The sequence below is a fragment of the Cricetulus griseus genome (genome assembly GCF_003668045.3).
Source record: "Cricetulus griseus strain 17A/GY chromosome 1 unlocalized genomic scaffold, alternate assembly CriGri-PICRH-1.0 chr1_0, whole genome shotgun sequence".
In the NCBI taxonomy this organism is placed as follows: Eukaryota; Metazoa; Chordata; class Mammalia; order Rodentia; family Cricetidae; genus Cricetulus; species Cricetulus griseus.
Genome location: NW_023276806.1, coordinates 48,321,642 through 48,348,694, shown reverse-complemented (window position 1 = coordinate 48,348,694; position 27,053 = coordinate 48,321,642). Strand labels below are relative to the sequence as shown.

Genomic DNA, 27,053 nt, shown 5'->3' with positions numbered 1-27,053 from the left:
ATGCCTCACGCTCCTGGCATACTTCCTCACCATGATAGCTGAATCCTCAAACTTTGAACAACAACATAAACCCTTCCTTCCTTGAGTTGCTTTAGACAGGTATTCTGTCAGCAATGAGGAAACACAAGTAAATAAAACTGAGTTTGGGAGAAGAAGGAATTTCTACTTCCCTTCCTTTACTGTTCTGTGTGGGTCTCTTGTGTTATTTATTAGTTTGCTTTCTGTTGCCGTGACAAAACATTATGTCCCCAAACAACTTTCAGGTAGGGTGGGTGGATCATTTATTTGGCTTACACTTCTCAATCATAGTGTTAGAGGTTAGTCAGAGCGGGGGCAGAGGCAGGAACTTCAGAGCAACACTGCTTACTGGTTTGCTTTCTTATGCAACACTGGACAACCTGTCCAGGGGTGGCATCACTCACAGTGGGCTAGGCCATCCCACATCAACCATTCATCACAAAAATGCTCCACAGACAAGTCCATGGATCAACCTGGAGGTAATTTCTCAACTGAGGTCCCTCTTTCCAGGTGACTCTAATTGGTGTCAAGGTGACAAAAACTAACCAGAGCTATGGTTATGATATAGTTGTTTATAGTATGGTTGTTTAATGATCTCTTGAACTCAAGAATATATAAAGTGACAGACCTAAATAACATTTTAGAAGACAACTCATTAAAACTGATTATCAGGGCTTGTATTAGTCAGGGTTATCTAGAGAAACAGAACTTAACAAATGGATATACATACATATAATATGTATGTATATATATCCCAAATATGTATGTATATATATATACACATACACACATATATACATATGGTGAATTTATTAGAATGGTTTACAGGCTGGGATCCACCTAGTCCAACAATGGCTGTCTATCAATAGAAGGTCCAAGAACCTAGTAGTTGCTCAGTCTGGATGAGGCTGGATGTCTCAGCTGGTCTTCAGTATTCACTGGAACCCCAAAGAAGTAGGCTCAAATACCAGTGAAGGAAAGGACTTGCCAGTGAGACCTAGAGCAAGCATCAAAATGAGAGAGCTTCCTTCTTCCATGTCCTTACTATGGGCTGCCAGTAGAAGGTGTGACTCTGACTCAAGGTGGCTCTTCCCACTTCAAAGGATCCAGACTAAAAGTGGATCTAGACTTCAAATGATTTATAAGGAAAAAAAATAAAAAAAAAAAAAACAAGCCCACAGGTGTACCCAGATGCTTGAACTTCAGTTAATTTCAGATGTAGTCAAGTTGACAACCAAGAATAGCTTCACATGGCTTATAAAAATTTGTTTCATTCCCCACAGAGTACCAGGAAAGCTTTTGAGTTATTTATTTTATTGTTGTTGTTTGTTGTTGTTGTTGTGTGTGTGTGTGTGTGTGTGTGTGTGTGTGTGCACACGCGCTCGTGCGCGAGTATGCTGGTGCACCTGTACTACAGCACACACGTGAAGGCCAGAGGATGACTCTGTGGAGTTGGTTTTCTTCATCCACCTTTACATGGGTTCTGGGAATTGAACCCAGTCATCAGGCTTGCAAGGCAAGCATCTCTACCCTCTTAGCCATCTTGAGGCCTTTAAGTTCCTTCTTCATAGTGACAGATCATTGCCCTCCCCCCAGCCCTCAAACTCCATCATCTAAACATTTAACGATAGGTTTCCCAACCCCCAGCTTGGCTCTGCAGCTCTGAGAAGGCCTGGACACCTCACTTGAGCTTTTCATACCAACCAAGGCAGCTGTTATTTGTCTAGCTCAGAGCAGCTATTTCTAGCTTTGAGACTAGGCTCAGGGTACCTAGGGATAATACAGAGGCTGGCCCGAAGGTACCTCTGACTTTGTGGCTAAGTTTAGTCCAGGTGGAGGCACTTCAAGAGGACAGCAAAAACCCATGGCAGTAGCCTGAGAGAGGGAAGGGAGCATAAAGCGTGTATTATCAAAATGGGAGGTAACCAGGTGTGATGGGGCGCACCTGTAATCACAGCACTCAGAAGGCAGGGGAAGGCAGACTGTTCATGTTCCAGGCCAGCCTGATGGACACAGTAAGTTTCCTGCTAGCTAGGGCTCTACAACAAGCCTTGTTTAAAAAAGCAGAGTGAGGATCGGTCTTTTCTTTAACCAAGCTTCTATAGTAGACTTCAACAGACCAAACTAGAAAGAAGCTACTCATGCTAAGTGCTAAGCAGTCAAACTGAACTTTAAAACTGGCTAGTTGTAAACAAAACAAAACTGGCTAGTTGTTATTATTTTTTAAAACAGGGGATTTACTGTCATTGGTCAGAACAGGGGTCTTTAGTCTGTGCTAGCATGACAAAGAAATCTCTTCATTACCCTTTGCAAGGGACACAGTTACCAGCTATGAAAGGTCCAGCGGCTTTTTGTGCCTTGCTTTCTGACTATAAGGCTCACTTGCTCCACTTAGCTTTTTTATGCTTTTAATGCCACCCAATTCATAAAACCACAAAAGCCAATCAGATCATCAAACTCAATTTACTGAAAAAAACATTTTTGATCAAATTATTTGTGTTATGTTTTGCAGTGCCATGACTAAAGTACTTGACAGAAACAACCCAAGGAGGAAGTTATTGTTTTGGTTCATGCTTTCTGAGACTCTCAGAGCATCACAGCCTGGAGGAATGGTGGATCAGCTTATGGTGGGAGGAGTGTGGCAGAGGCTGTTCTAGCCATGGTCACCCAGGAAGCAGAGTGAACAGCGGGAGAGACCAAGGATCAGCTTCAAAGGCCCAAATTCCCAACAGCCTGTTCCTGACAGCTTGGTCCCTCCTCTTAGAGGCTCCTTAGCTTCCCAAAATGGCACCAGTAACTAGGGAAGGAGTATTTAAAACCATGGCCTACAGGAACACACACACACCTGCAGACCCATCTGTATCACCAAGCCTCACACACACACCTGCAGACCCATCTGTATCGCCAAGCACACACACACACACACACACACACACACACACACACACACACACACACACACACACCTGCAGACCCATCTGTATCGACAAGCCTCACACACACACACACACACACCAGCAGACCCATCTGTATCGCCAAGCCTCACACACACACACACCTGCAGACCCATCTGTATCGCCAAGCCTCTCACACACACCTGCAGACCCATCTATATCACCAAGCCTCACACTGGTTTTGAAAACCATTCGGTACTGAACTGATGGGAACTTACAGGCTTTTTTTCTTCTTTATGGCTCCAATTCAAAGTCAAAAAAGAAATTAAAAACTCAGAAAAATTTGATAATATATATTTATTTTCTTAGAATGTTCATGATTATTTTTAGTTTCTAACTTGAGTAGACATGATCTCAAACATATAAAACTGTGTTCTGTAGAAGTATCTTGCAGGTAATATACACAGTAAAACCATATTAATAATTGGGATTATTTTATACATAAAATTTTTGACTTTCAGTTTTAAGAAACTGCACTTATAAGAAATAATTCTATCATACATACATTTACAGTTTTTACTTTTATAATCTCTTCATTCAAAATCATTTTGCCCCCAAACACTGTATTTCAGCCTAAGTATCCAGTGAGTAATTAGTATTTATATAGGTGGCTGTAAAAACCACCCATATCTCTAACAGATTCTGCTCCAAAGGTGAAAACTTCCTGATTAGAAAGCACTTTAATGTCATATCTTAGTCAAAGCAGCAAGAGTATTTAAATTATTAGAAATGACAAATCCAATAAATCCATAAAGTCCCTTAAGAAGTACACTTGAAAAGCACAATACTCCATAAAATATTTACACTGTTTAAGTTATGACAGCAACATCTTCTGTTTTAGTTGAACATATTAACAAAAACCTCCAAACAACAACAATAAAAAAGCTACTCTTCCTTAAGAAAGGAAACTTTATCCTTTGACTTATTCAGCATCTTTATATCATCCAGCAGTTTTCTGGGTGTTAAAATATGTGTGGAACCTGGTGGAAGAAATTATAAATTTTCAGAATTAAATGTCTTTGGCTTAAAACCTTGTCCTTCACACACACAATGTTTGGCGCACTGGAACAACACTTCTCCAGCATTGTTACAAAAGTCCTATCAACCCTTGTCACTAAGCATGCTCAGTAACTCTTCAGAAACACAGCCTTCACTAGGGTTCTGTCTGACTTGCACTATAGAGTGGTATGTGTAAATAGAAAAACGGGGAATTTTCCCTATCCTCGTAACAGAACTGCAGCAGTTGTTACTTGTAAGCAGAGAATCTCTAAGCAGTGCTGTGACTCAAAGCCTGTCACACAGCTCCTGCAGCTCTCTAGGTTAGGAGACTTTACCTAGCAGTGGCTTCACTGAAAAAAAATTCTAATTTCCTTTACTATATACATGTACACCATGGCGAAGCATGAAGGCCAGAGGACGCCTCTCAGGAGAGTGCTCTCTCCTGCCATCATGGGCTCTGGGACTGGAGGCTGTCAGACTTGCTTGGCAAGCATTTTTTACCCACTGAGCCTGCTAGCCCAGGCTTGTATTTTAAAAGTCAGTTCCACACAGGCCTCAGCAATGTTAGATACATACACATGAAAACAAATACTACTAAGGTAAAAATGTTTTAATGTATCACAAAATCATTCAATGAGCACAGCAGATAATACCAGGAGACATAGTTTTAAAGGAGCAAGATCAAGGCCCTAAAAATCAGAATATTTTAAAATCAAATTATCAAAATACCAACTAGGAAAAAAACCCAGAAATTTTACAAAGCATGTTTCATGATTAATTCTTTTTCTGTACACAATAATATAGTTTTCCTTGAACATTTAAGAAACAGAGAAGGTGAAATTCTTACCAATAATAACCTCACAGGATTTATGTGCCTGAGAAACTTCATAAGCACAACGCATCTCAGAGTATGTAATTCCTCCAATTACGAAAATAATCAGTCTTGATCCATTTTTCCGGTCCAGCTCTAAATAGTTAGCTCTGGGTTTCTGGCGAGCACTAGAAAGTAAAAAGTAAGGCAAACATGTTATAAGCATTCCTAAGGTCACGCTGTATATAGACTCAATCAATCTCCCCCTTGGAACCACCTGTCTTGATCTTAATGAAGTATGTAATCACGGCACAATTTCACCATAGACAAAGGCAGCGCAGCCCCACTTCAGATTCCAATCTGAATAAATCACTTACAGTTTTATTTGGAGGATGAGACAGTAGGACAAAGAGTTTAAAGCTGGCCTAGGAGATGGATGGATGGATATATATATATAAATACATAAAGCCTTATTTCCAAAAACTAAAATAAAAACCACTCAGTCTAGTTCAGCATTTTTACTTATAAAGCTAATGTTATTTTATGTTTAAATATATGTTTAAATATAATGTTTAAAATATTTTTAATTTTCATTTTGTATGGGGGGATGTTTTGCCTACATCTAAGTCTGTGCACCATGTGTATGCAGTGCCTATGAAGGCCAGAGTAGAGTGCTGAACCCTGTGGAATTGGAGTTAGTGACAGTTGTGAGCTGCCATGTGGGTGCTGGGAATTGAATCTGGATCCTCTGGAAGAGTAGCCAATGTTCTTAATCTCTGAGCCATCCTTCCAGCCCCCTTTTATTTTATATCATCCCTGAAAGTCTATTTGTTGAAATTTTTAGGAAATCAGGGGAATAGCCTGCCAAGAGTGAGATCTGAGGACAAGAAGGGAGAGAGATAGGACCTAGCATGGTACTAGGACAGCCACTGCTGGGATTCCACTATAACAGTACTTTGTAGAAAGTAAGTTTAGTAAGAGCAGAGGGTGTACTAAGCAAAGCCTTCAAAGCAGATTATCTACATCAGATGTGTATCTGTCAGAATATAAGATTTTAAAAATGTCAAGTTAACCAATACAGTCTCAGCAGAAATGACAAGAGAGCTGACAGTGACTTAGAGAATATGTGCTTGCCTAGTCCTAGGTTTTACCTTCAGCACCACAGACTAACAAAACAAAAGCCAGAAATGGGAACTACAAAGAACCAACAGCAATGTAGACAATGAAATCTAGTCAGCCGATGCGCTTGAGAGCTCAAAGGAACTCAAGGTAAACAGGTCTGAGACAACTGAAGAGCAAAGAACGGGGAAAGCAGAGCTCCAGTGACTCCAGGAAAATGCCGGATCTTCAGATTTCAGGAGAAAGGGACCAGGAAACAACAACTCAAAAATAGAATACTTAAAAAACCCCAAATTTGATGAACATGAAAGAAACACAACAAACCCTCAGGTAGAACAAACATGAGAGGCCTGCATGTTGACAAACATAGTTAAATTGACAGAAGTCAAATATTAAGAGAAGACCTACATGGGTCATGAGATGGCTTCTTAGGTAAAGGGGCTTGCTTGCCGCCAAGCCTGACGGCCTGAGTTCAATTCTCAGGACCCACATGGAGGAGGGAGAGAACAGTTTCCTATAGTTGTCTTCTGAACCTCTGTACATGTGCTGTGTCATTTGTGCAGTCATATACAGAATTAAAACAAACCCTACAAGGCACAATTCAATACATCACACAGGGTAGAAATATAGTTAGAAAAAAGTATACACATATGCATAAATGATTAACTCAGATGAGAGAAAAATCGGAGAATAAATCAGAGCACAAATTGGAAGGGAGGTAGGAAGGGAGCTGAGCGGGGAGGTGACAGTTTTCTGAGAGTATTCTGTATTATGAAGTATGCTTTCCTAAATTCATTTCATTAGGTTATAATTGAAGAAAAACTACCTTTTCCATTACTATGTGCTTCAAAGAGAACACTTGTGCAACATTTTCAGTTACTGGTGTATAGTATCCTAGCATAAACATTTTAGTGACTTTGTTTATAGTTTACCTCACAGCTCCAGAGCCATTCCACACTGCCGGGCACCGGGAACAGTATGGCCATTCTTTGGAATCTAATCTATTATCAATGGCATCCTAGGGAAGAAAATCATTAACACCATCAAAGCAAATGTAATTTAGAAATTTGTTTTGTATGCAGCTCTAATGAACATTTAAGATGCATAGCCCTTCTTTATACCCATAAATCTTACTTGCAGTAAAAATCCATATACTCGGGCCGGAGAGATGGCTTAGTGGCTAAGTGCACTTACTGCTCTTCTGGAAGACTAAAACTCAGTTCCCAGTACCCACATCAGACAGCTTACACTGCCTGTAACTCTAGCTCCCAGGGATCCAATGCCTCTGGCTTCCATGGGCACCTGTACTCATGTGCACATACCCAAACATATACACGCATAATTAAATGAATAAAAATACATTTAAAAATGAATGTACTAATTTACTCACATATTAAACCAACACGTACTTCAGATCTGCCTTTCTTTATTGGAGGGTCTGCAATGGTATGAGAACCTTTCAGCTCTAGGGATGCTAGAGGTCTCTAAATGGCACCCAGGCCACTGTCCTTCATAGCAGTGCCTCTGAAACAGAATGCACATATCTAACCCTGAGACACTGAAGACAGTCCAAGGATTGTGTAATGTTTTCCTGTTCACTGGTTTAAAAAAAAAAACATAAACAAAACCAAAAAACTTCTCCCTTTTCTCAGTGCTATATTTTATGACATACTTATGTATATGTTTATGTTATATAGATTATGAATGCTTTATTAATACAATAATATATATTTGGTCAATCAACAAGCTCATGCTCATATTTTAAACTTATTATGGGTACACTTACTAGATAGTCAGTACAATCTGCTTTGCAGGTGATAGCACAAAGGCATTGAAAATGGACACAGGAGGACAGAACAGTTCAAGAGGATTTTAATAAGACTGTTGGAGAGGAGGAAATCATGTTTTAAGTTAGGAGAAACCCTAAAAGTCTCAGACAGGGACACATCCAATGTGTAGTTTTTGGATTTAGCATGAAAAAACCTTGTTAAAGAGTTTGAACAAGTTTATTTTCATTTCAAAAATAACCAGTTAAGAAAAACTATTTCTGCATAATCATTGTTGGGTGAGAGGAACTTACATTGTAAAAGACAAAGTCTAATCGTATTATGTTTTATGGATGTGTTCATGCATTTACAACTGATGTAAAATTAGTTTTGAAAAGAAGAAAAATAGTAAAAGCATTAGCACCCAAAGGAAAGTAAAATCAGATCTATAATTAGTCAAAGGAAAACTGAAAAAATGTTTTTTTATTGAGTTCCTAAGGCAATTTTAAAATTAGTTTATAATTCCTATAAATTAAAATTATTTTCTAAGAGCAAACAGCACTAAAAGTATATTTCCCTGATGACTCTAACAATAAGCAGTTTAATCACATACTTTTTGTTAACTTTTTTTTTTTTTTTTTTTTTGGACAGGGTTTCTCTGTGTAACAGCCCTGGCTGTCCTGCAGCTCGCTCTATAGACCAGGCTGGCCTTGAACTCAGAGATCCCCCCTGCCTCTGCCTCGCGGTGCTGGGATTAAAGGTGAGCACCTCTACCACCAGACTAAACTTTTTACTAAGGCATATACATATATGTCATTGTGTTAAGTGTCATTCAAATTAATGTTACATAGTTATTCAAAAGAATAGCAGTGTTTTCCCTGAAGCATGTGCATGCTCCTAAATAGTGGTGAACTTTTCTGAGATCATTAAGACTTCAAAAGCTTCTCTGCCTATAAAATCCCACTAGATAAAAGCTTTCTTTTGTGGTCCCTCCATGCACTCCAGAAACTTGTGCATGGGAGCTGTGCTTACACTGACAGATGATGAAGAGGAAGGAGTAGACAGAGATGGTGCTCACAATTACTGGGAGGCTGTGATTTTACCTCCATGATGTCTTTGATAAAGGGTGTCCACCGGGAGAGCTGGAAGGTCTCTTCTGCAGAGCGGTCTTTTCTCACCGGCTTGGCTTGTTGGGACTAAAAGAATTAAAGGGACAAATCATTTCATTCAGTAGTATAAATTACATTTCCTAACAAGGTTAATTGCCAACATATCTACATTGCATAACTTTAACTGCTTACTTAAATAAAAAAGAGAGAGAGAGAAATCACAACAGGTTGGCACATGCTGGGTCACTGAACAGTATTTGTACCTTGGCACTAAATTTGTAAGTGTCAGAAAGTGTGAATTTACATAGAAGTCTTATAAAACTTGGTGGTAAAGAGTGAGGTTTTAAATAGAGTTCTTTCAAGTTTTACTTTGAGCCTCAAAATATTCATTATTTATTTGTAATATTGGGAATTGAACCAAGAACCTCAAACATACTAGGTGAGTGCTATACCACCAAGATATATCCCCATCCTGGGCCTAAATTATTTTCAGAGACTGTAATTTTTTTCTGTGCTGTATAAATGGTTGGATGTAAAATTCAACCATTGGTACAAATGAATCAATAAAGAGCAAAGTATAAGTAGCAAATTATAATAGAAGCTGAAAATACAAATTCACTAGAAAATACTATTTATTCAGATTACCTATGAAAGCAAAATATTAGGTGGTATGTAGCTCAGGTGGTAAGAGTACTTGCCTAGTAATTCCCAGCCACACATACCATACACTGGGTGTAGTAGCGCACAACTGTAAACTATCACTTGAAAGGTAGAGACAGGAGTTCAAGGTTATCCTTCATTATATAGTAAGTTTGAGGTCAGCCTGGACTACATGAGACCTAGTTTCAGAAAATGAAAATAAAATAAAAACACAAACCCTAATTGTTTACTTAATAATCAAATTCTGTAAGATGAAGTCAAGAATGTCTATAAGATTCCCATAAACAAAAGTAGTTAATGCAAGCACCTCATGGTGCAAAGGCAGTGATTGTGACTCCAAAAGTAGTTAATGCATGCACACACCACAGAGTCAGACACTGACACACACACACCACACACACACACACACCACAGACACACATAGACGCCGACACAGACACACACAGATACACCACAGACAAACACACCACAGACACTGACACACACACAGACACAGATACCACAGACACACACAGACACCAACACACACACACACACACACACACACACACACCAACACACACACACACCACAGACATATACCAGACACGCACACACACACACCAGACACACATAGACGCCGACACAGACACACACAGATACACCACAGACAAACACACCACAGACACTGACACACACACAGACACAGATACCACAGACACACACAGACACCAACACACACACACACACACACACACACACACACACACACACACAACACACACACACACCACAGACATATACCAGACACGCACACACACACACCAGACACACATAGACGCTGACACACACACACACACACACACACACACACACACACACAGACATATACCACAGACACACACACCACAGACACACAGACATACACCACAGACACACACACCACAGACACACACAGACACCGACACCGACACACACACACAGAGACACTGACACACACACATAGACAAGACACCACAGACACACACCACAGACACAAACACCACAGACACCGACACACACACACACACACACACAAACATATACCAGACACACAGACACACATATCAGACACACAGACACAGACACTGACACACACACACTTCCTTACTGGAGGAACAATGGGGACACCAAGGTGACTCCAGTTACGAATCATGTCACTATCATCTTCTATCTTTACATTGTGGATCAGTCTGTCCAAATTTTCTTCAGTTGTTCCTTAAGGAAGTAAAAGCAGGAGTGCCAGTCAGATAACTGCTACTGTAGCTAATTCTAGGTTTGAAGTAATTAATATGAGTACTAAAGCTAAAAAAAAAAATAAAACAAACTTATATTCCCTCTAGTCTTCTCTCAGCTTCCTATTTTCTTTTAGTCACCTTAACTAGCATTTACTTTTGGGTTTTCTGACTCCCTTTTGGTAACAAGCTATTTATTAAAATGTCACTTGGGGGGCTGGGGAGATGGCTCAGTGCTAAGACTGACAATCTGGGTTTGGTCCCTGGAACCCACACAGTGGAAGGAGAAAACAGAATCTCAAAATGTACCCAAACTGTATGACCACAGAGTAGAAACCACATGGGTACTGGTCAATGTTTGTGGGTGCTAAAATCTGGACATAAAATGACCTCTAGTCACATGTACGTTCTCCACCACACACATAAATAATATGTAATAACCAAATGTAAAGAGAACTTCAGTGACTTCAGAGTTACTACTTTAACACAGTCGCAGAAACGAGTAGGCTTTCCATTACCATTAATCCCGAAGATATAGAGCAGGACTGCTCGGATTTTGTCGCAGTTGTCATGGTTTTTGTTGAGCAGGACCGGGAGGAGCACCAGCATGGAGTCCTTCACCCGCTGTCCTTCCGCATCTGTTCCAAGTGCCAGGTCCTTAATGACAGTAAAATGCAGACAGTGCTCTACAATCCAAACTTAACTTTTCTGTTAAAAAGTATCTATTAGTAAATTGTCAAATTTTGGTGGAACACTGATATTTCACAGGAAATGTGACTGTTAGCTGCAAACTATTCACTGCACAAAATAAAAAGGTCATAAAGCAAATGCAAGGGAAAGGAAGTCTTGCAAACCAGAGCTGCCATTGTGGTAGCCACTACAAATGAGGGTATGTGCTCGACCTGATTAGGATGCACTCTGGGGGCAAAACAACAGATTTCTGAGGACTTGTGACAGAATAGAAAATATCCCATTAACAGGTTTTATATTAATTACATGTTGGAACAATAGTGTGAATATATTGGGTTAGGTCAAATTTACTACCAAAATTAATTGTACTTTTTACCTTTGTAATGAGGCTACCAGAATAGTTAATAGTGCATGTAACTTGCATTCAATTTCTGTTAATGTGATATTCATATATTCGATAAACAGTTGAGGAATTGTGTGTGTGTGTGTGTGTGTGTGTGTGTACATACAAAAACATGCTGTGTAGAGTTCTGTAGGACAGTGCTCTTGCATTGCACCCTGAGAAAACCTTGAAAAGATGCTCCAATAATTTAAAGCACTGCACAACCCACACACAAGACCACAAAGTATAAAGGCCCAGCTGTCAATGTCGGCGGGTCTACGGTTTGGATCTGGAATGACTGGCCCCAAAGGGTCATGTGATAAGGTTTTGTCCTTTGGTGCTTTTGAGAGATAGAGGGAACTAAGAGTAGGAGCCAGAGGATGTCTTCCAGTCTTTGGGTTGTGCCTGTGAGGGGACAGTGGAGTGCTGTCCTTTCCTCTATCTCAGTTTCCTTCTACCAGACATCCCTGCTATGATGTGCCCCCCTAAAAGCAGTGAAGCTAACTCATCATAAAACTGTAAATCTCAAGTATTCTCAACCAAATGCGCTCCAGCACCAAAACCAAACACAACCAAAACCATGAGCCAAAATAAGCCCTTTCTCATTTTAAGTTTATCGTGTCAGGTATTTATTATAGAAACACAAAGCTGAGGAAGGAAGCAGGACACTGCCTAGGTTAGTCTCCTTCTTAGAATCTATGATTGTGTGGAGCTAGCATGAAACAGTTACATGCTAGCTTACAAAGTCATTCTGGAGTCTATTGCAGAAATGGGTGTTTCTGGCTCTGTACATACCTGCTCAGTTTTGCAGAGCTTCTCAATATTCAGCTTAAATTTATTCATGCAATCTTCAGCTAAGTTAAGATGAACAACTTGCTGAAAAGCAGAAAAGTGATTATTTACAACACTTTAATTACTTTTTGTGTAACTGATAATATTTAACTTTAAAAAAAAATTATGTCTGTGGGTGTATGCTTACATGTGTGTCTGTGTGACAGTTGCATGTGTGCTTGGTGCCCAGAGGCCAGAAGAGGGCATTAGATCCTGTGGAACTGGAGTTACAAACGACTGTGAGCCACCATGTGGACACTGGGATCTGAACCTGGATCCTCTGGAAGAACAGCCAGTGCTCTTAACTCTGAGCCTTCTATCCAGCCCCAATATTAAAGTTTTATGATGGGTTTAAGTGCCAGAAAGAAACATGCAATAAAGAGAAGGGAACCAGAACCAGTGTAACCGAAGGGGTCATCAACAGACAGCAAAAACAGAGCGCAGTGCTGAATCTGTGTGGAACCAAAGAGTAATGAAAATTTGGATAAGGAAAAAAAAAAGTCAACTCCCAAAGAACAACAACAAAAGGTTTCTTTTATATTACTGGTTCTTAAATAGGATACAACATCATACAAATGTGAAAGGGTAGTTATTTCTAGGAAAGGCTGGGCTAGGCTATGGCTGTGGCTGTGGCTCACACCTATAGTACCAGCAGTCTCAGGGATGAGGTCAGAGGATTTCCACTGTTTGACACAAGCCTGGGTCAGAGTGACTTCCAGTTCAGTGTGTACTAGAATAAGCTTAACTCAGCCCTACCAAAGATAGATGGACTGATGGATAAATGGACAGATGGCTGGAAGGAGAGAGCGAGGGATAGAGGGAAAAGAATGGAAAGAAAGTGATTTATGTGGATTTAAATGATTTTAAATCTAATTTGTAACAATTAGTTTAAGGAAATGTATGGGTTGGTCCCCAGCACTGAAAACAAATAAAACAGCCACTAGATAATGTCGCACTAAATTTTTCTGTGAGGTTGAGAAATATTAAAATTATTCTGTTTAGCTGTTTAAGACAATTTGTTTTAAAGGGTTTAAAAATACAGATGGTATAGATAGAAAAGTCAGTGGCTAGTTTGTTTAGTTTGGTCATTTCTCAGATCTACAGTAATGGTTGGGAAGACAACTACCAGCAACTATTCCAGGGACACTGCTAAGCCCAACCTCAGGAGCAGGCAAACAGTCAAAGGCCACTGCTCACCTTTGTCATTTGTTTTCGGAAGTGGGGCATCTTCTTCATCAGCTGGGTAAGAGCACTAAGTGACGTCTAGGAAAAACAAACAAACAAACACAACAAAAGACAAACAAAAATTAAGCAAACCCACGACTCAGTTATTCCACATTATAGTTGCCAATCCTAATAAACTCAGCTAATTTAATAAATGTGCTAAGTTTTAAGAGAACATTAGGGGCTTCTGACTCTATCACTCTCTTCCCTGTGGACAGTTAAAACAGTTCTTTCTGGGCAATGGACAACCAATGAGATGGAGAAAGCAGAGCAGGTGGTCACTGAGCTCAGCCTGCCTGTCCCCCAGGGATGTTTACTTCAGGGCAACCTAGGAAGGTTTCAGAAGCTCAGAGTTAAAAAGAGAAAGGAACCAGTCAGAACATAAGACAAACACATGTGCAGTGGTTGTCCTTAGGCCCCTACTCTGCACTCAAAGGTCTGGCAGAGAAAACTAACTAGCTAGTTAAGATAGAGATTTCAGAAGAGTCTGAGTGTTAAGACATGGTTGTAGATGAAACAAAAAGATTTAAGCAAACACTCCAGACACAAGATCACATCTCAAATAACCAAAACCAAAAACAAAAGAGGAAGAAAAAACATATTCCAAATCCCCTGGGGTTTAGCTAATGCTGAGAAGGAAATAACTCTAAATAGACACAGTAGGAAAGAAGTTAAAAATTAATACTCTAAATGTCCAAATCAAGAAGCTAAAAAATAAAGTTGAAGGACATTAAGACTGCACACAAATAAACTAAATCTGTTATAGGCTGTTATAACAGAGTCAGCAAGATGGCTCAGCAGGTAAACTGCTGGCCATGAAGGCTTGATTATCTGTGCTTGATCCCCAGAACCTACACGAAGATAGAAGGAGAGGAGTGACTTTACTAAGGTGTCTTCTGGCCTCTACATGTGCACCAGGGTACTCATGCACAGCACACACACCATATACACAATAACAGTACAGAAAAATCCACAAGGCCAAAAATAGATATATTTGCATTACTAGGGATTAAATCCAGGGAATCATTAATGTTAGACAGGTATTCGACCACTAAGCAATATCCATGGCTCTTTGAAATATTAAAAATATTAAATGTAGGAGCATTAAAATTATATGAGAAAAACAAATTAATAATATCAAGATAAATAAATATAATATCAGCACAGAGTCTATTCATACCAAAAGACTAAGAAAATAGTTCAAAAGTTAAGTATAGTAGACAAATTCTTTGAAAAACAGTTTCTCAAAACTGACAGAAGTAAAAATTTGGTAGAGGCACACATACACTGTGTGATATATGTATATATATATACATATATATATACATACACACATACATATACACTTTCTATTTTTTTTTTTTTTTTTTTTTGGTTTTTTGAGACAGGGTTTCTCTGTGTAGCTTTGGAGCCTATCCTGGCACTTGCTCTGGAGACCAGGCTGGCCTCGAACTCACAGAGATCCACCTGCCTCTGTCTCCCAAGTGCTGGGATTAAAGGCGTGTGCCACCAACGCCCGGCTACACATACACATTTATATGTATATACATGTATGCATGTATGTATATACATATATATATTTCATAAAGAGCTTATATTAACTGTAACTAAAAAATTCTTTGTGAAGGATACACCATCCTGAATGGTGAATTTAGATCACAATAGAACAACTAAGTTACACAAATACTTTCAGGATAAAATGAGAGAGTTACAACTCATTCCATAAGATTAATATAATTTTTATATGGAAATGAGACTAGAACGTTACAGAAGAGTAGTCATGTTATAGGAACTATTTCTCGTAGATAGGAAACAAGTGCTCAGCAAACAGAATCACCAATACTCAGAATAAGGCATCATGACCAAGTGGAGTTCATTTTATAAAGACAGTGAATATAATTCATTACGTTAATAGAAAAAAGGAGAAAGAAGCCAGACATGGTGGTGTACACTTTTAATCCCAGCACTTGGGACACTCAGGAAGCAGAGAAAGGTGGATCTCTGTGAGTCTGAAGCCAGCCTAGTTTACAGAGTGATCTCCAGGACAGCCAGGGCTACTCTGAGAAACCTTGTCTTAAAAAAAAAAAAAAAAAAAAAAAAAAAAAAAAAAAAAAAACACAAAAAACAAAAAAAACAATCTAATCTTTAAAGTATTAGGATTGAAAAAATAAGCTGATTAGGATCACTGGATCCATAGTAAAAATTTACAAAATCACCTATATTTTATATGTTAACAAAACAAAATTTTAAAACTAATGCTGTTTAGAACAACACTGTTTAGAAAAAGAAAATGTGCACTAATATTAGGCTGAAAATAACATGTGAATGTGTGCATGTAAGATAAAACAAGCTAGTACACATTAAGATTTGTGTACTCAACTTATATATTATATATACTTCAATACTAGAAACCTCAACTATCTGGACAGACAGGGTGGCACAGGACTTTAATCTCAGCATTTGGGATCAGACTGAGCTCTCTGAGTTCATGGCCAGCCTTGTTACAAGCCAGCAAGGGCAACATAGCGAGAGCCTTACAAAACAAAACCCCTCAATTATTATGCACTGATGAAATTGACTAAATAGCCTTCATAAACTAAATTTTTTTTTTTTTTTTTTTTTTTGCTGCAAACTGCATGAGGCTTTATTGTTTTTTTTAACGAGCTAACCCCATGTTAGCTCAGGTCTTTCATACACCCGCCATGGCGGATGGCTAGCAAAGACAGCTCGAACGGCTGCAGAGACAAATCTTGTAGGGCAGCATAAGGGGAGTGTCTAGGGATACGCAGAGGCTCACGATTGGTGTGCCTCCAAGTTTGGAGGGCTTGCCCTGTGTTGATTGGCCAACTGGTTGTTATGGCCCATAGGCCCTCCCAGGGTGGTTGCTATGCTCTGTTCGTCATTGCTGTGCGCTTGTCCATAAAGTACACCCAGGGTCGTAAAGCATAGCGCCACCAGCTAACTTCTGATTGGTTCCTTGTCACGAGGCAGGCATCTGACTTTCTAGTGTCTAGGACAAGGTCAAACAAGCACGTGCTCGGCCATTATGGCTGCCGAAAGGGGAGCTGGTCCCTTCATAAACTAAATTTTAATGGCAGTAACAGATAAAAATGTTACCAATTTTAAAAATGAGGTAATGGGTACATAGATGTTTCTCTATTTCTCTCTGTGTGTTAGAATGGTACCAAAATAGAAAGTTAACAGTAACTTTCATCATTTTCAACTTTGTTTATAATCTGCCTTTGTAGGGCAGACAAGATGGCTGAGTGGGTAAAACCATTTGCTGTAAAAGCCTGACCACCTGAGTTTGATCCTTGGAGCTCATGTAAAGGAAGGAGAGAAACCAACTCCTAAAAGTTGTGCTCTGACCACTACATCACACTTGCACATACACCACACACACATACACACCACACACTCGTGCATATCTCCCCCCCCACACACACACCATACATATCACACACCACACACGCAGTACATAGCTGCAATACTAGCACCTGAGTGATGGAGGCAGGAACTCCTTACTGTTCAAGGTCATCCTCAGCTCCATAGGGAGTTGGAGGTCAGCCTCCTGAGACTGTCTCTAAAAGTAAAAATGCACCTTTGCTGTCACTTTGAAAGACTCTTACCTTCCCCTCTGTAGCTTTCTTGGTTGATGAAATTTCCTTCATAAGTTTTGGAATTTCCCTATCGGATGTGAAAAAAATTTCTAAGTCAGTTTTCACAAAACTATTTCAAAGTTCTAAGATATACTTTCATAATTTAGTACCTAAAAACTACAGAATAAAGTTAGAATGGGCTCACATACTCCAACACAAGTGCGATGTGCCGGTGCCGGACCCGGACCCACAGGTCGTCATCTTCTTCCAGAACTGCCTCCTTGTCCTTCCCATCTGTTCTGTATCTAAATAGACAGAGAAGAGCATTTTTGGATTCTCTTCCTCAGAAAATAGAAGAAACATTTTTCTTAACAATTTTGGAAAACAAGCTGAAAAGTGCAGCTGCAGTTTTTACATGAGGGGGTCAAAACCCAAAGCAGATTAGAACTCTTCTATTAGAAGTTTAGAAAAACATCTTTTTCCTTTCAGATGTTAGGTTTAGAGTCTTGGCAGAACATCATCTTACAAAGCAAAATATCAACATCTCACAGTCTTCTCTAGAAATAAAAGTAGCTAGGTGGAGTGGCACTTGGAAGACAGAATTAGAAGGACTGGAGTCAAGGTTACCCCAACAATAGTGTTCATGGCCAGCCTGAGTTACATGAGACCCTGTCTCAAATGCAAAGACTAATCAAGCAACAAAGCTGAATATACAAGCAATTGTGTCTTTTACTTGACTGAAATGATTGTGATATGCTAACACTGATGTGGGATGTCCTTCTGTATGCTGTGAATATGTTTTATTACTACTGGTCAATAAAGAAGCTGATTTGGCCAAAGGCCAAGCAAAATAGAGCCAGGCAGGAATCCAAGCAGATACAGGGAAATCGGAGGCAGAGTCTGGGAGATGCCAGCAGCCACCAGGCAAGCAAGATGTGAGGTAATAAGCCACTGGCCTCATGGTAAAATATAGAATAGAAATGGGTTGAGTTGTAAGAGCTAGTTAATAATAAGCTTGAGCTAACAGGCCAAACAGTTTGTAATTAATATTAAGCCTCAGAGTGGTTATTTGAGAACTGCCAGGCAGGAGAGAAACCTCCAGTTACAAACAACCCACAGTTCAACCATCAAACATCCTTTAAGAGCTATCGCTCCAGCTAGCCTGCTGAAAGGTTTGGTACAAAATTCACAAAAAACATCATCTGCAGTTTTACTCCTAACCAATCCTACAATCTTACCTCCTTTAAAGAATAGGAAAAAATGAGAAAAACTACTGTGGCTGTAAAAATACTGTGATAGCTTTACCTAGTTCTATAGGAGTAAGCAGCAATTCAAGAGGTTCATAGAACCCATGAAATGGGCTTTTTAACTGTTTTCCTCAATGTAATTTCATTTTTTAAAATGCAGATACTCCTCTTCCATTTGTGGAGGTAAGAAAACTCAACTGTCCTTAGGAATGTCAATTAGAGACTATTCAGAATTTTCTTAGTTCTGAACTCTGGACAATACACGTTGATTTCTGTTACAGGAAAGCAGTAATTTCTATAACCCCCAAATTATAGGCTTCATTTACAAAACAATCTTGCTGTGTGGTCTAAGACACCCAAAGACAGAATGACTGTGTTTAATTACAAGGCTGACCTAAGGATGGAAACCCTTTGTCATGCAAAATACCAGTGTCTACTTATGTAATACCTTTGCCATTTAAGTGGTTTACAAGCAAAGCAGTAGTGTGAAGGCAACACTCTAAGATAACAACAGTCCGTTAGAGTGAATTTAAAGAGATCCCCAGGATAGAAAGTACAGTCTGAATAAGTAGAAATTCCTGTTTCCAGCAAAACTTGTGATGAAGGCCAAGCAAGGTGGCACATGCCTTTAATCCAGCACTCAGGAGGCAGAGACAGGTGGACCTCTGTGAGTTCAAGGCCAGTCTGATCTACATAATGAAATCTGGCCCAGCTAGGGCTACATAGTGAGACCCTGGGAGGATATATGTGGTAGAGATTAGCAGGGAGGTGAGTCTCGCTAATGTGCTAAACATAGGATGAACAGCAAGCAATCAAAACCAACTAAAAGGGGGGCACAGGTGATGTGAGGCTTGGGGACTACTGTATCTACTTTGCCTTTTTCTCTGAGGAACATGGGAAGCCATTCAAAGGTTCGGATATGCACTGACCTGGATCTTACTAAGGCTTTCTTTCTCCCCAGAGCTGGGAAAACTGAAGAGGGCGGGGCCCAAAGACAGAAGCAGAGCATTAGAGACCAGTTAGAAGTCTGAAGGAAGACAGTCCAGTGGTGGTCAGCGTGGCAACTCAGCTTGAGGCTGAGTCTGGTGTCATAAGCCAGTTGGAAAATTAGGTCTTTAAAATGCAGTCATAAAGATTTACTACTGAATTGAGTGTTTGGAACTTGATTGGCCATGACTGAAATTCTGGCCTGAGGAGCTGCATTTACTGTGGGAGCACTGTACACTCTGAAGGGGGACACCAGCAACTCAGGTGGACACACAAGTTTAAGATGCTCACCAGACATTTCAAATGAAGATATTCACTAGAGAGTTGATATGAATCTGAAGTTAAAGCAGAAGGCTCAGTGAGACAATAGTCAACAAACCTTGAGAATAACTGAGTTTCCAAAGGTATATAAATAGCCCCCAAACTGAACACTAGAACATTCCAACCCTAAGAAGCAGGGATTAAGAAGGAATCAGTAAGACCAGACTTTTGGATTTAGCAACACAGATCTAGAATTTCTGGATTGGCTCAGTGGATGAAGCACTCACAGTTCTAAAAGGCTGACAGGTTGGATTTTTGGTTCAACCATTGGTATCCATGGAGGAAAAAGAGAACCCACTCTGCATAACTGCCCTCAGAACATGCATGGAGATGCATATGTGCGAGCGCGCGCGCGCGCGCGCGCGCGCGCGCACACACACACACACACGCACACACACACACACACACACACACACACACACACACGGCAAAAACCACAATATGATTTTTAGTAACAAGTCATATCCTATATAAAGACAGCAGGGAGTTTATATTCCCACATCAGTCTTTGCTCTGAAGTTTTGTGACTCAGTGAAAGAAGCGATGGCTGTCTTTTTAAAAATTAACTATTTTCCTTACGCTCAAGCAATTAAACCTTCATTTGCCAGCAACCTGGAGAGAATACATGTTAATACTAGGTGGGTACTGTCTAAAACTTGTGGCAAGTCTAAAACCAAATTCTCCACTGTCCGATACCAGATTTTTTCAAAACCTACTGAACAATGCAGCTTGGCGACCTATAAGGTAATGGGTGTAGATAAAACTTCTGAAAATTCCAAACTGCTGAAAACAATAGAAAAATAGCTCTATCAATTTCCTGGCTAACACTAATACAAACAATGCAGAAGTTATAAAATAAAATTAAAAAATCAGGATTTAACTGGAATGCAAATAAAAACATAATTTAAGAAAAACTGCAAAGTATCATAATTATCAATGGTTGCATTTATTTAATAAACTACTATTAATTATTTTTGTAGCCCAATGGATTTAATGTAGCGCCTCATACATGCTAGGCAAATGCTCTACAACTATCTCCTCTTTTTATTCATTTATTTAAATGTAAAATTTTTTTTTTTTGAGTTATGGTCTTACTAAATTGCCCAGGCTGGTCTTGAACTTGTGATCCTTTGCCTAAGCCTCCCCAAGCCTTCCAAGCAGCTGGAATTACAGGTCTGAAGCACAGGACCCAGCTCTACTAAATTAATATAAACAAAATTTCATAAAACTAATACTCATTTTTACTATTGTAAATCTGTCTGGCTGAATCCCGCCATGTAGCTTAGGCTAGCATCAAACTCATGATTCTGCTAAATGTTCCCAAATGCTGGAATTATAGGTGTGTGCAGTATGCCTGGCTTCAAATAGCTAAAACTGGCTGAAAAATGACTGTTTGGATTTAGAGATCATGATGTCAAAAAGCACAGTTAATGTGTGTGTAGGTATGTAAATTAATTGATAAGTAAAATGGCTTCTTAAGAAAAGCTCTCACTTCACTTACTTGCCCTTACTCTAAAAGTAATGTCCTTACGTAAGATTACATCAATAACCATGAAAATCATAAAGTTGTGCCTATTCTCAGTAGCTGCTGTACTGTGGTTTTGGTGTCTTTTAAAATAAATTACATTGACAAGACACCTTTGGGTATATGATTTAGAATAAACACAGCCTAATCATTTTGAATATAATATATATGAAATATAATAATGGGGGACTGGAGAGACAGCTCAGTGGTTAAGAGCACTGGCTGCTCTCCCAGAGGACCTGGATTCAATTCCCAGGACCCATATGGTAGCTCACAACTGTCTGTAACTCCAGATACAGGGGATCCGACACCTTATTAATGCACATAAAATAAAAATAAATTAAAAAAGAAAAGAAATACAACAATGGCCCTGACATTTACTCTGAATGTTAAGTGAAAAGTTCTAATTCAATTTGTTTAAATGCACCTCTATTGAAGAATAGTTAAGGAGGCAAATCCACTTAAAAGCTCTGTAGCACGCTGCCCATTAGCTTACAAAGTGAACACTGTCAGGGGTACAGTTACAGGAGAGACAGAGAGAGAGAGAAAAGGTCTCTGAGTAAACAGATTACAGGTCTTTCAGATTTCTGCTGTCATTGTAAATCATTAGACAGTCTGTCTACAAGCCCTTTATAAGCCCTTCAATTTATACTTGCTTGTATGTATCATTCTCAATTGGTAGTAGATCGTATGCCATTGCCTGAAAGGTCAGTTCATGCAGGACAGTGGACACAGGGTCAAAGCCACGGTCAATTATTAAGAGCTGGGAATGAGTTTTACCCTAGAATAACAAGATAAAATTATCTTAAGAAATTTCAGTATCTTATTAAAATTTTAAATTTTAATATTTAATAAAAGTAAGTTTAATTCTTTCCCTCGACAAAAACACACAAAACAAAACAAAAGACTAACTGCCTTAAGATGTAATATTAAAACAAACAAAAACATGAGAGGCATAGTAGGGAAAAACAAGACTACACATCTAACATTTTCATAATTAAATTATATACACCAATATAATATTCCCTAATTTTCTTTGAAGAAGTAACATCTAGCTTTCTCCAAATATTCTTTCTTTCTCTTTTTCTTTTTCTAGGACAGGGTCTCACGATGTATCTAACCCAGGCTGGCTTTGGATTCCCCATCCTTCCTCAGTTTCCCAGGTGTGGGCCTACAGACACAGACTACTACTATCCTGGCCAAAGTTATCTTCTTGTCCATTCATTCCACAAATAATAATGCTGACATAAATTATGCATAGTAGCTCCTACTTGAATTCTTTGTGTTAGACATTTTCTAGTCAAGAAAGACAGTTTTATTTCACAGAGGTACTACCTCAGAGTTCTTACAGCACCCCTATAGACAGACATTATCATATCCACATGACAAAGAGGCCATTAAAGCTCAGCATTAAGTCAGCTCTACTCCAGTACCTGTACTTTCAACTATTATGCTATTTTAAGAGTAGAGATTATATTAGAAAGGCATTGGTGGCGCATGCCTTTAATCCCAGCACTCGGGAGGCAGAAGCAGGAGGATCTTTGTGAGTTCAAGACCAGCCTGGTCTACAGAGTTCCAGGACAGCCAGGACTACACAGAGAAACCCTGTCTTGAAAAAACAAAACAAAACAAAAAGTAGAGATTATATTAATGACACCTAAGATTATAAATCATAACAAAAACCCTGTTAACATTAATTTAAAAACACCAACAACCACTAAACAGTAGGTGAGTATCAGTGTTTCGAAATTTTACTACTCATGTTTAACTATTCTCCAATTCTTTTTCAGGGGGTGAGGGGGGTGGTGGTAGTGGGAATCAAATCAGGTTTCATGCTAGGCAGATGTTCTACCACTAAGCTATTATTCACTTTTGATTTTGAGATAGGCTAGCCTTGAGCTCACATTGTACCCCAGGTAGGCCCTGAACTTGTGGTTTTCTTTCCTCAGCCTAGGATTATAGGCCTGTGGTACCAATCCTGGCTCATACTTCACTCTTAAAAGTAGCTAACTCTAGCTTATTAGTCAAAGAAGTAAGATGTAATGAACTACAACTTTTCCTATGCATTTACACACAGTAGACAGAGGTAAACCATGTAAGCTAAACTTTTAAAATATATCTTCTAACAAAAGTGAAGCAGTAAGGTGCAGTGATACAGAGAATACTTTGAAATCAAATCTGGGTTTGAGTTCAGCCGTGGTGGGTTTCTTGTTGTATGACTTTGGCTAATTTTCTCAACCTTTCTTACGTTACGTTATTCGATTGGTAAAACATACATAAAATGACAGAAGCTCTCCCTAGTGAGACTGTTGTGAAAGTTAAATGCATTACCATGAAACACAATATACATGAGCTCAGAGTCTGCAGAAACACACAAATGAAAAGGCAGTCCTGGGCATTTATAGAAAAGCTTAGGGATATGAAAGACCATGGTATCACTTGGCTTGAAGAGTCAGGACAGGCTCTGAAAAAAGGTAAGCCTTCAGCAGGTGCTTGTATAAAGAAAGGTATCAAGCAATTGAAGGGCCTGTAATTTCCCAGGAGAGAGAATAAAAAGAGGGAGGGGGGAGAGAGGGGAAGAACAATTTGTTCTTTTTCACTGAAGCTGTATAGGACTAAAGAGGTACTTACTATCATTTCTTGAGTTAACAAATATTTTTATTCACTACCTCCTATGTTTATTAAGACACTCTAACCTTCTTAACAGAATAACAACTTTCACTAGACCTCCAAGACAAAAGTCACTAACTTTTCAAGTAGCCAGCACAACTTCTAAATTGACAACTTCTATCCATGTTGTTTAACACTGAATTTTACCTTTTTATGTTTCCACCCAAAGAACCCTGTTACTCTTGCAATATTATTATTATCATCTTTATTATGCTATAGTCATTCTTGAAGCTCAGGGCCTCTTCCTGTAGGACACCTTCTAAGACTGGTTTAGAGTAAGATAAGCCCCTGCCTGTGTTGCCATTTTATTCTGTGTATTCCCATCAAGCCACTTGCTGCACAGCGCTGCCTACCAGTGGTTTCCTTGGCCACCTCCTCTTCTGAACTAGGACAGTTCCTGCTTTTATGCTCTAGCTATTGTGATGCAGCTCCTCAGCTTCTGACACCACTTGTCCATCTCCTTCCTCAGGCTCTTCCTTCTCCAGCCACACCTATATGCTGGCATTCCCCAGGTCCCAACCTTAGTCTTTGATTACATTACATTATTTTTAGAAGACAATAACAAAGATTGCTATTTATTACTCTTACATGTACAAAATGTTACCTCACCTTATTCTCACACTAGCCAAGCAACCCATATCTCATTCACTTCCGTGATGAGAAACAACTCAAGGTTGCATAGCTAGTAATAGTGGGAATGCCAGCATTTATTAAGTATTAACTCAGTGGAAGGCATTATTCTGAAGACTTAATACATATTAACTCATTTAATCCTTTCATTAGCTTAAAAATAGGCATTATTATTATTTCCACTTTATAGAGACAAAAATTTAGTTCAAAGAAGATTCCTCACTTAACAATTAATCATTAAATGGCAAAGCCCAGCTGTGGCCCCACTGCTGACTTCAAAGGTTCCAGCCTCCCCTTGACCGCACTGCTGAACCACACTGCTGAACCACACTACCTACTAAGGGTTCCTCTTAAGGACTCTCAGATCACAACTGAAGACCCATCTACACGATCGCCAAATCAATACCAGGAAATGAACAAACACAGGCTGCTTTGATTTATAAAAGAAATATAGATTTTATGCAGTCATCACTTGCTGCTTATAAATTACCTTTACTAGGCCTTTTTCATCCATTTTGTAGTAGTCTTCAAGCTTTTTTTCAACCAGTTGTGCAAGCTTACTGGCATTATCTAGAGGTTTACTAGAAAAGGAAAAAAATGTTTTAAAAATTATCTTTCAGAACACACTTTGCAATATTATAAAGTTAAATTCTAAAATAAGATTTTGCAACTTTATGTTTATAAAACACAATACTTTACAAATATGGAGAACTTCAGATATAACTTAATGTTTATAAAATGCAAAAATTTACAAATATAGAAAACTTCAAGCGTATCATATAATTGTCACAGCTTCAGCATGTGCTTCAGATATTTTAATATGAAAGAAAAAAATATTACATATAAAGTTGCCATTCCCATATACCCCCCTTCCATTACTACACTGGAGTCTATATATTCATTCCCCTGAAAGTAGATGGAAACCAAAATCATTCTCAATTTCATACCATTATAAGCAACCTGGAAACAAATATGCTTTGTGCATTTCTCCATCTACACATTTTTCTAGGTACACTGCATATGAAGGTATGAATCCTGACCAGAGGTACATGCATTCTCAACTTTGCTTTCCAAATGAAGTGACAGTTATACACACTACTAGCAGTGTGGTGCTTCCTTACATTCTCTCTTGTTCTCAAACTCGTATGTTCTCTCTTATAAAACGGCAGCACTGGGTAGAGATATGGCTCAGTGGTTTAAAGAGCTCACTGTTCTTGCAGGGGATCTGAGTTTTGTTCCTAGAACCCAAAGCAGCTAACTGCCTGTCACTTCAGTACCTCTTCTGGCCTCTGGGGCAACTACATACAAGTGCTGCATACATACAAGTGTATAAATTCATGCAGGCACAAACACAAACACATAAATAAAAGTAAATAAATATTTAATAATAAAAATAAAAATGGTAGCATCATACTTTAAAATTGTAACTTCATGATCAGTGGCATTGGTATATTTTTATAAACCTACAAGAAAAGTGTTGGAAAATGCTCTTCAACTAGCACACTAATCTGAAAAATAAGAAACTTTTAAAGTTTTTAAGAATCTTTTGGTTTTATATTTTAAAAATAGAGGTACACTTACAAGAGTAATTTTTATATTTTTTTGCTGAAAAATGTTAAAAAAAATTTTATTTTAGAATTTACCTTAAAAGTTTATACAGCATAAAGGAGCATTCTGTGAAAAAAATGTAGAATTTGTGTATTTATGATGTGTGTGGTATGTGTGTGTGTATGGGTGAGTTCATCTGTGTGTATGTGTCTATGGAGGCCAGAGGTTAACATTGGGGTTTTCCTGTCACCCTTTACCTTATTTTGGGGGACAGGGTCTCTCACTGAACCTGGAGCTCACCCTTTCAGCTAGACTGGCTAGTCACTTCCCGAGGGCTGGTGTGGAGACACATGCAAGAGTGTACACCACTACAGCCAGCTTTTGTGTGACTGCTGGGGACACTAACTCAGATCCTCATGCTTGCACAGCAAGTATTTTACCAATGGAGCCATCTCCCAGCCCCAGAATTTTTAAAGCTATGGCTATTACCATATTTTTTTTAGTACATCAAAACATGTCTGTACATAAACTACTAGATTATCAAATGGTTTGTGCTGACTTTTTTGAGCATGACCAACCATCACTAATAGAAGCTTAGACACTTAAACTCTAGCAAGAGGCAAACCACTTAGCTCAGCTCCTCTAAGCCCAGATTATAATTAGCACATTATTCACAAGTTTTCTAATTGCCAGGGTAAAAAGCTTTTTGG

The 27,053-nt window shown here is 39.0% G+C and overlaps 1 protein-coding gene across 3 annotated transcripts in view; it reads right to left on the bottom strand.

The window, feature by feature from the left end:
- Positions 1-3,250: 3,250 nt before the first annotated feature.
- The window catches only part of Stxbp3 (syntaxin binding protein 3), a 42,408-nt gene continuing 18,605 nt past the window's right edge, over positions 3,251-27,053 (bottom strand). Inside the window, exons 8-19 of one of the 3 annotated variants that reach the window (XM_027395530.2) lie at positions 25,286-25,376; positions 22,152-22,276; positions 17,625-17,720; positions 17,446-17,503; positions 13,790-13,855; positions 12,557-12,637; positions 11,208-11,346; positions 10,566-10,672; positions 8,771-8,863; positions 6,834-6,919; positions 4,819-4,970; positions 3,251-3,952 (exon numbers count right to left, since the gene is read on the bottom strand). In XM_027395530.2, the coding sequence (XP_027251331.1) occupies positions 3,858-3,952; positions 4,819-4,970; positions 6,834-6,919; positions 8,771-8,863; positions 10,566-10,672; positions 11,208-11,346; positions 12,557-12,637; positions 13,790-13,855; positions 17,446-17,503; positions 17,625-17,720; positions 22,152-22,276; positions 25,286-25,376 (1,189 nt within the window). In that variant the 3' untranslated portion in view covers positions 3,251-3,857. Of the gene's footprint in view, positions 3,953-4,818; positions 4,971-6,833; positions 6,920-7,200; positions 7,426-8,770; positions 8,864-10,565; positions 10,673-11,207; positions 11,347-12,556; positions 12,638-13,789; positions 13,856-17,445; positions 17,504-17,624; positions 17,721-22,151; positions 22,277-25,285; positions 25,377-27,053 lie in introns of those variants that run through there. The other 2 variants (XM_027395532.2, XM_035450986.1) reach the window with 2 other exon arrangements.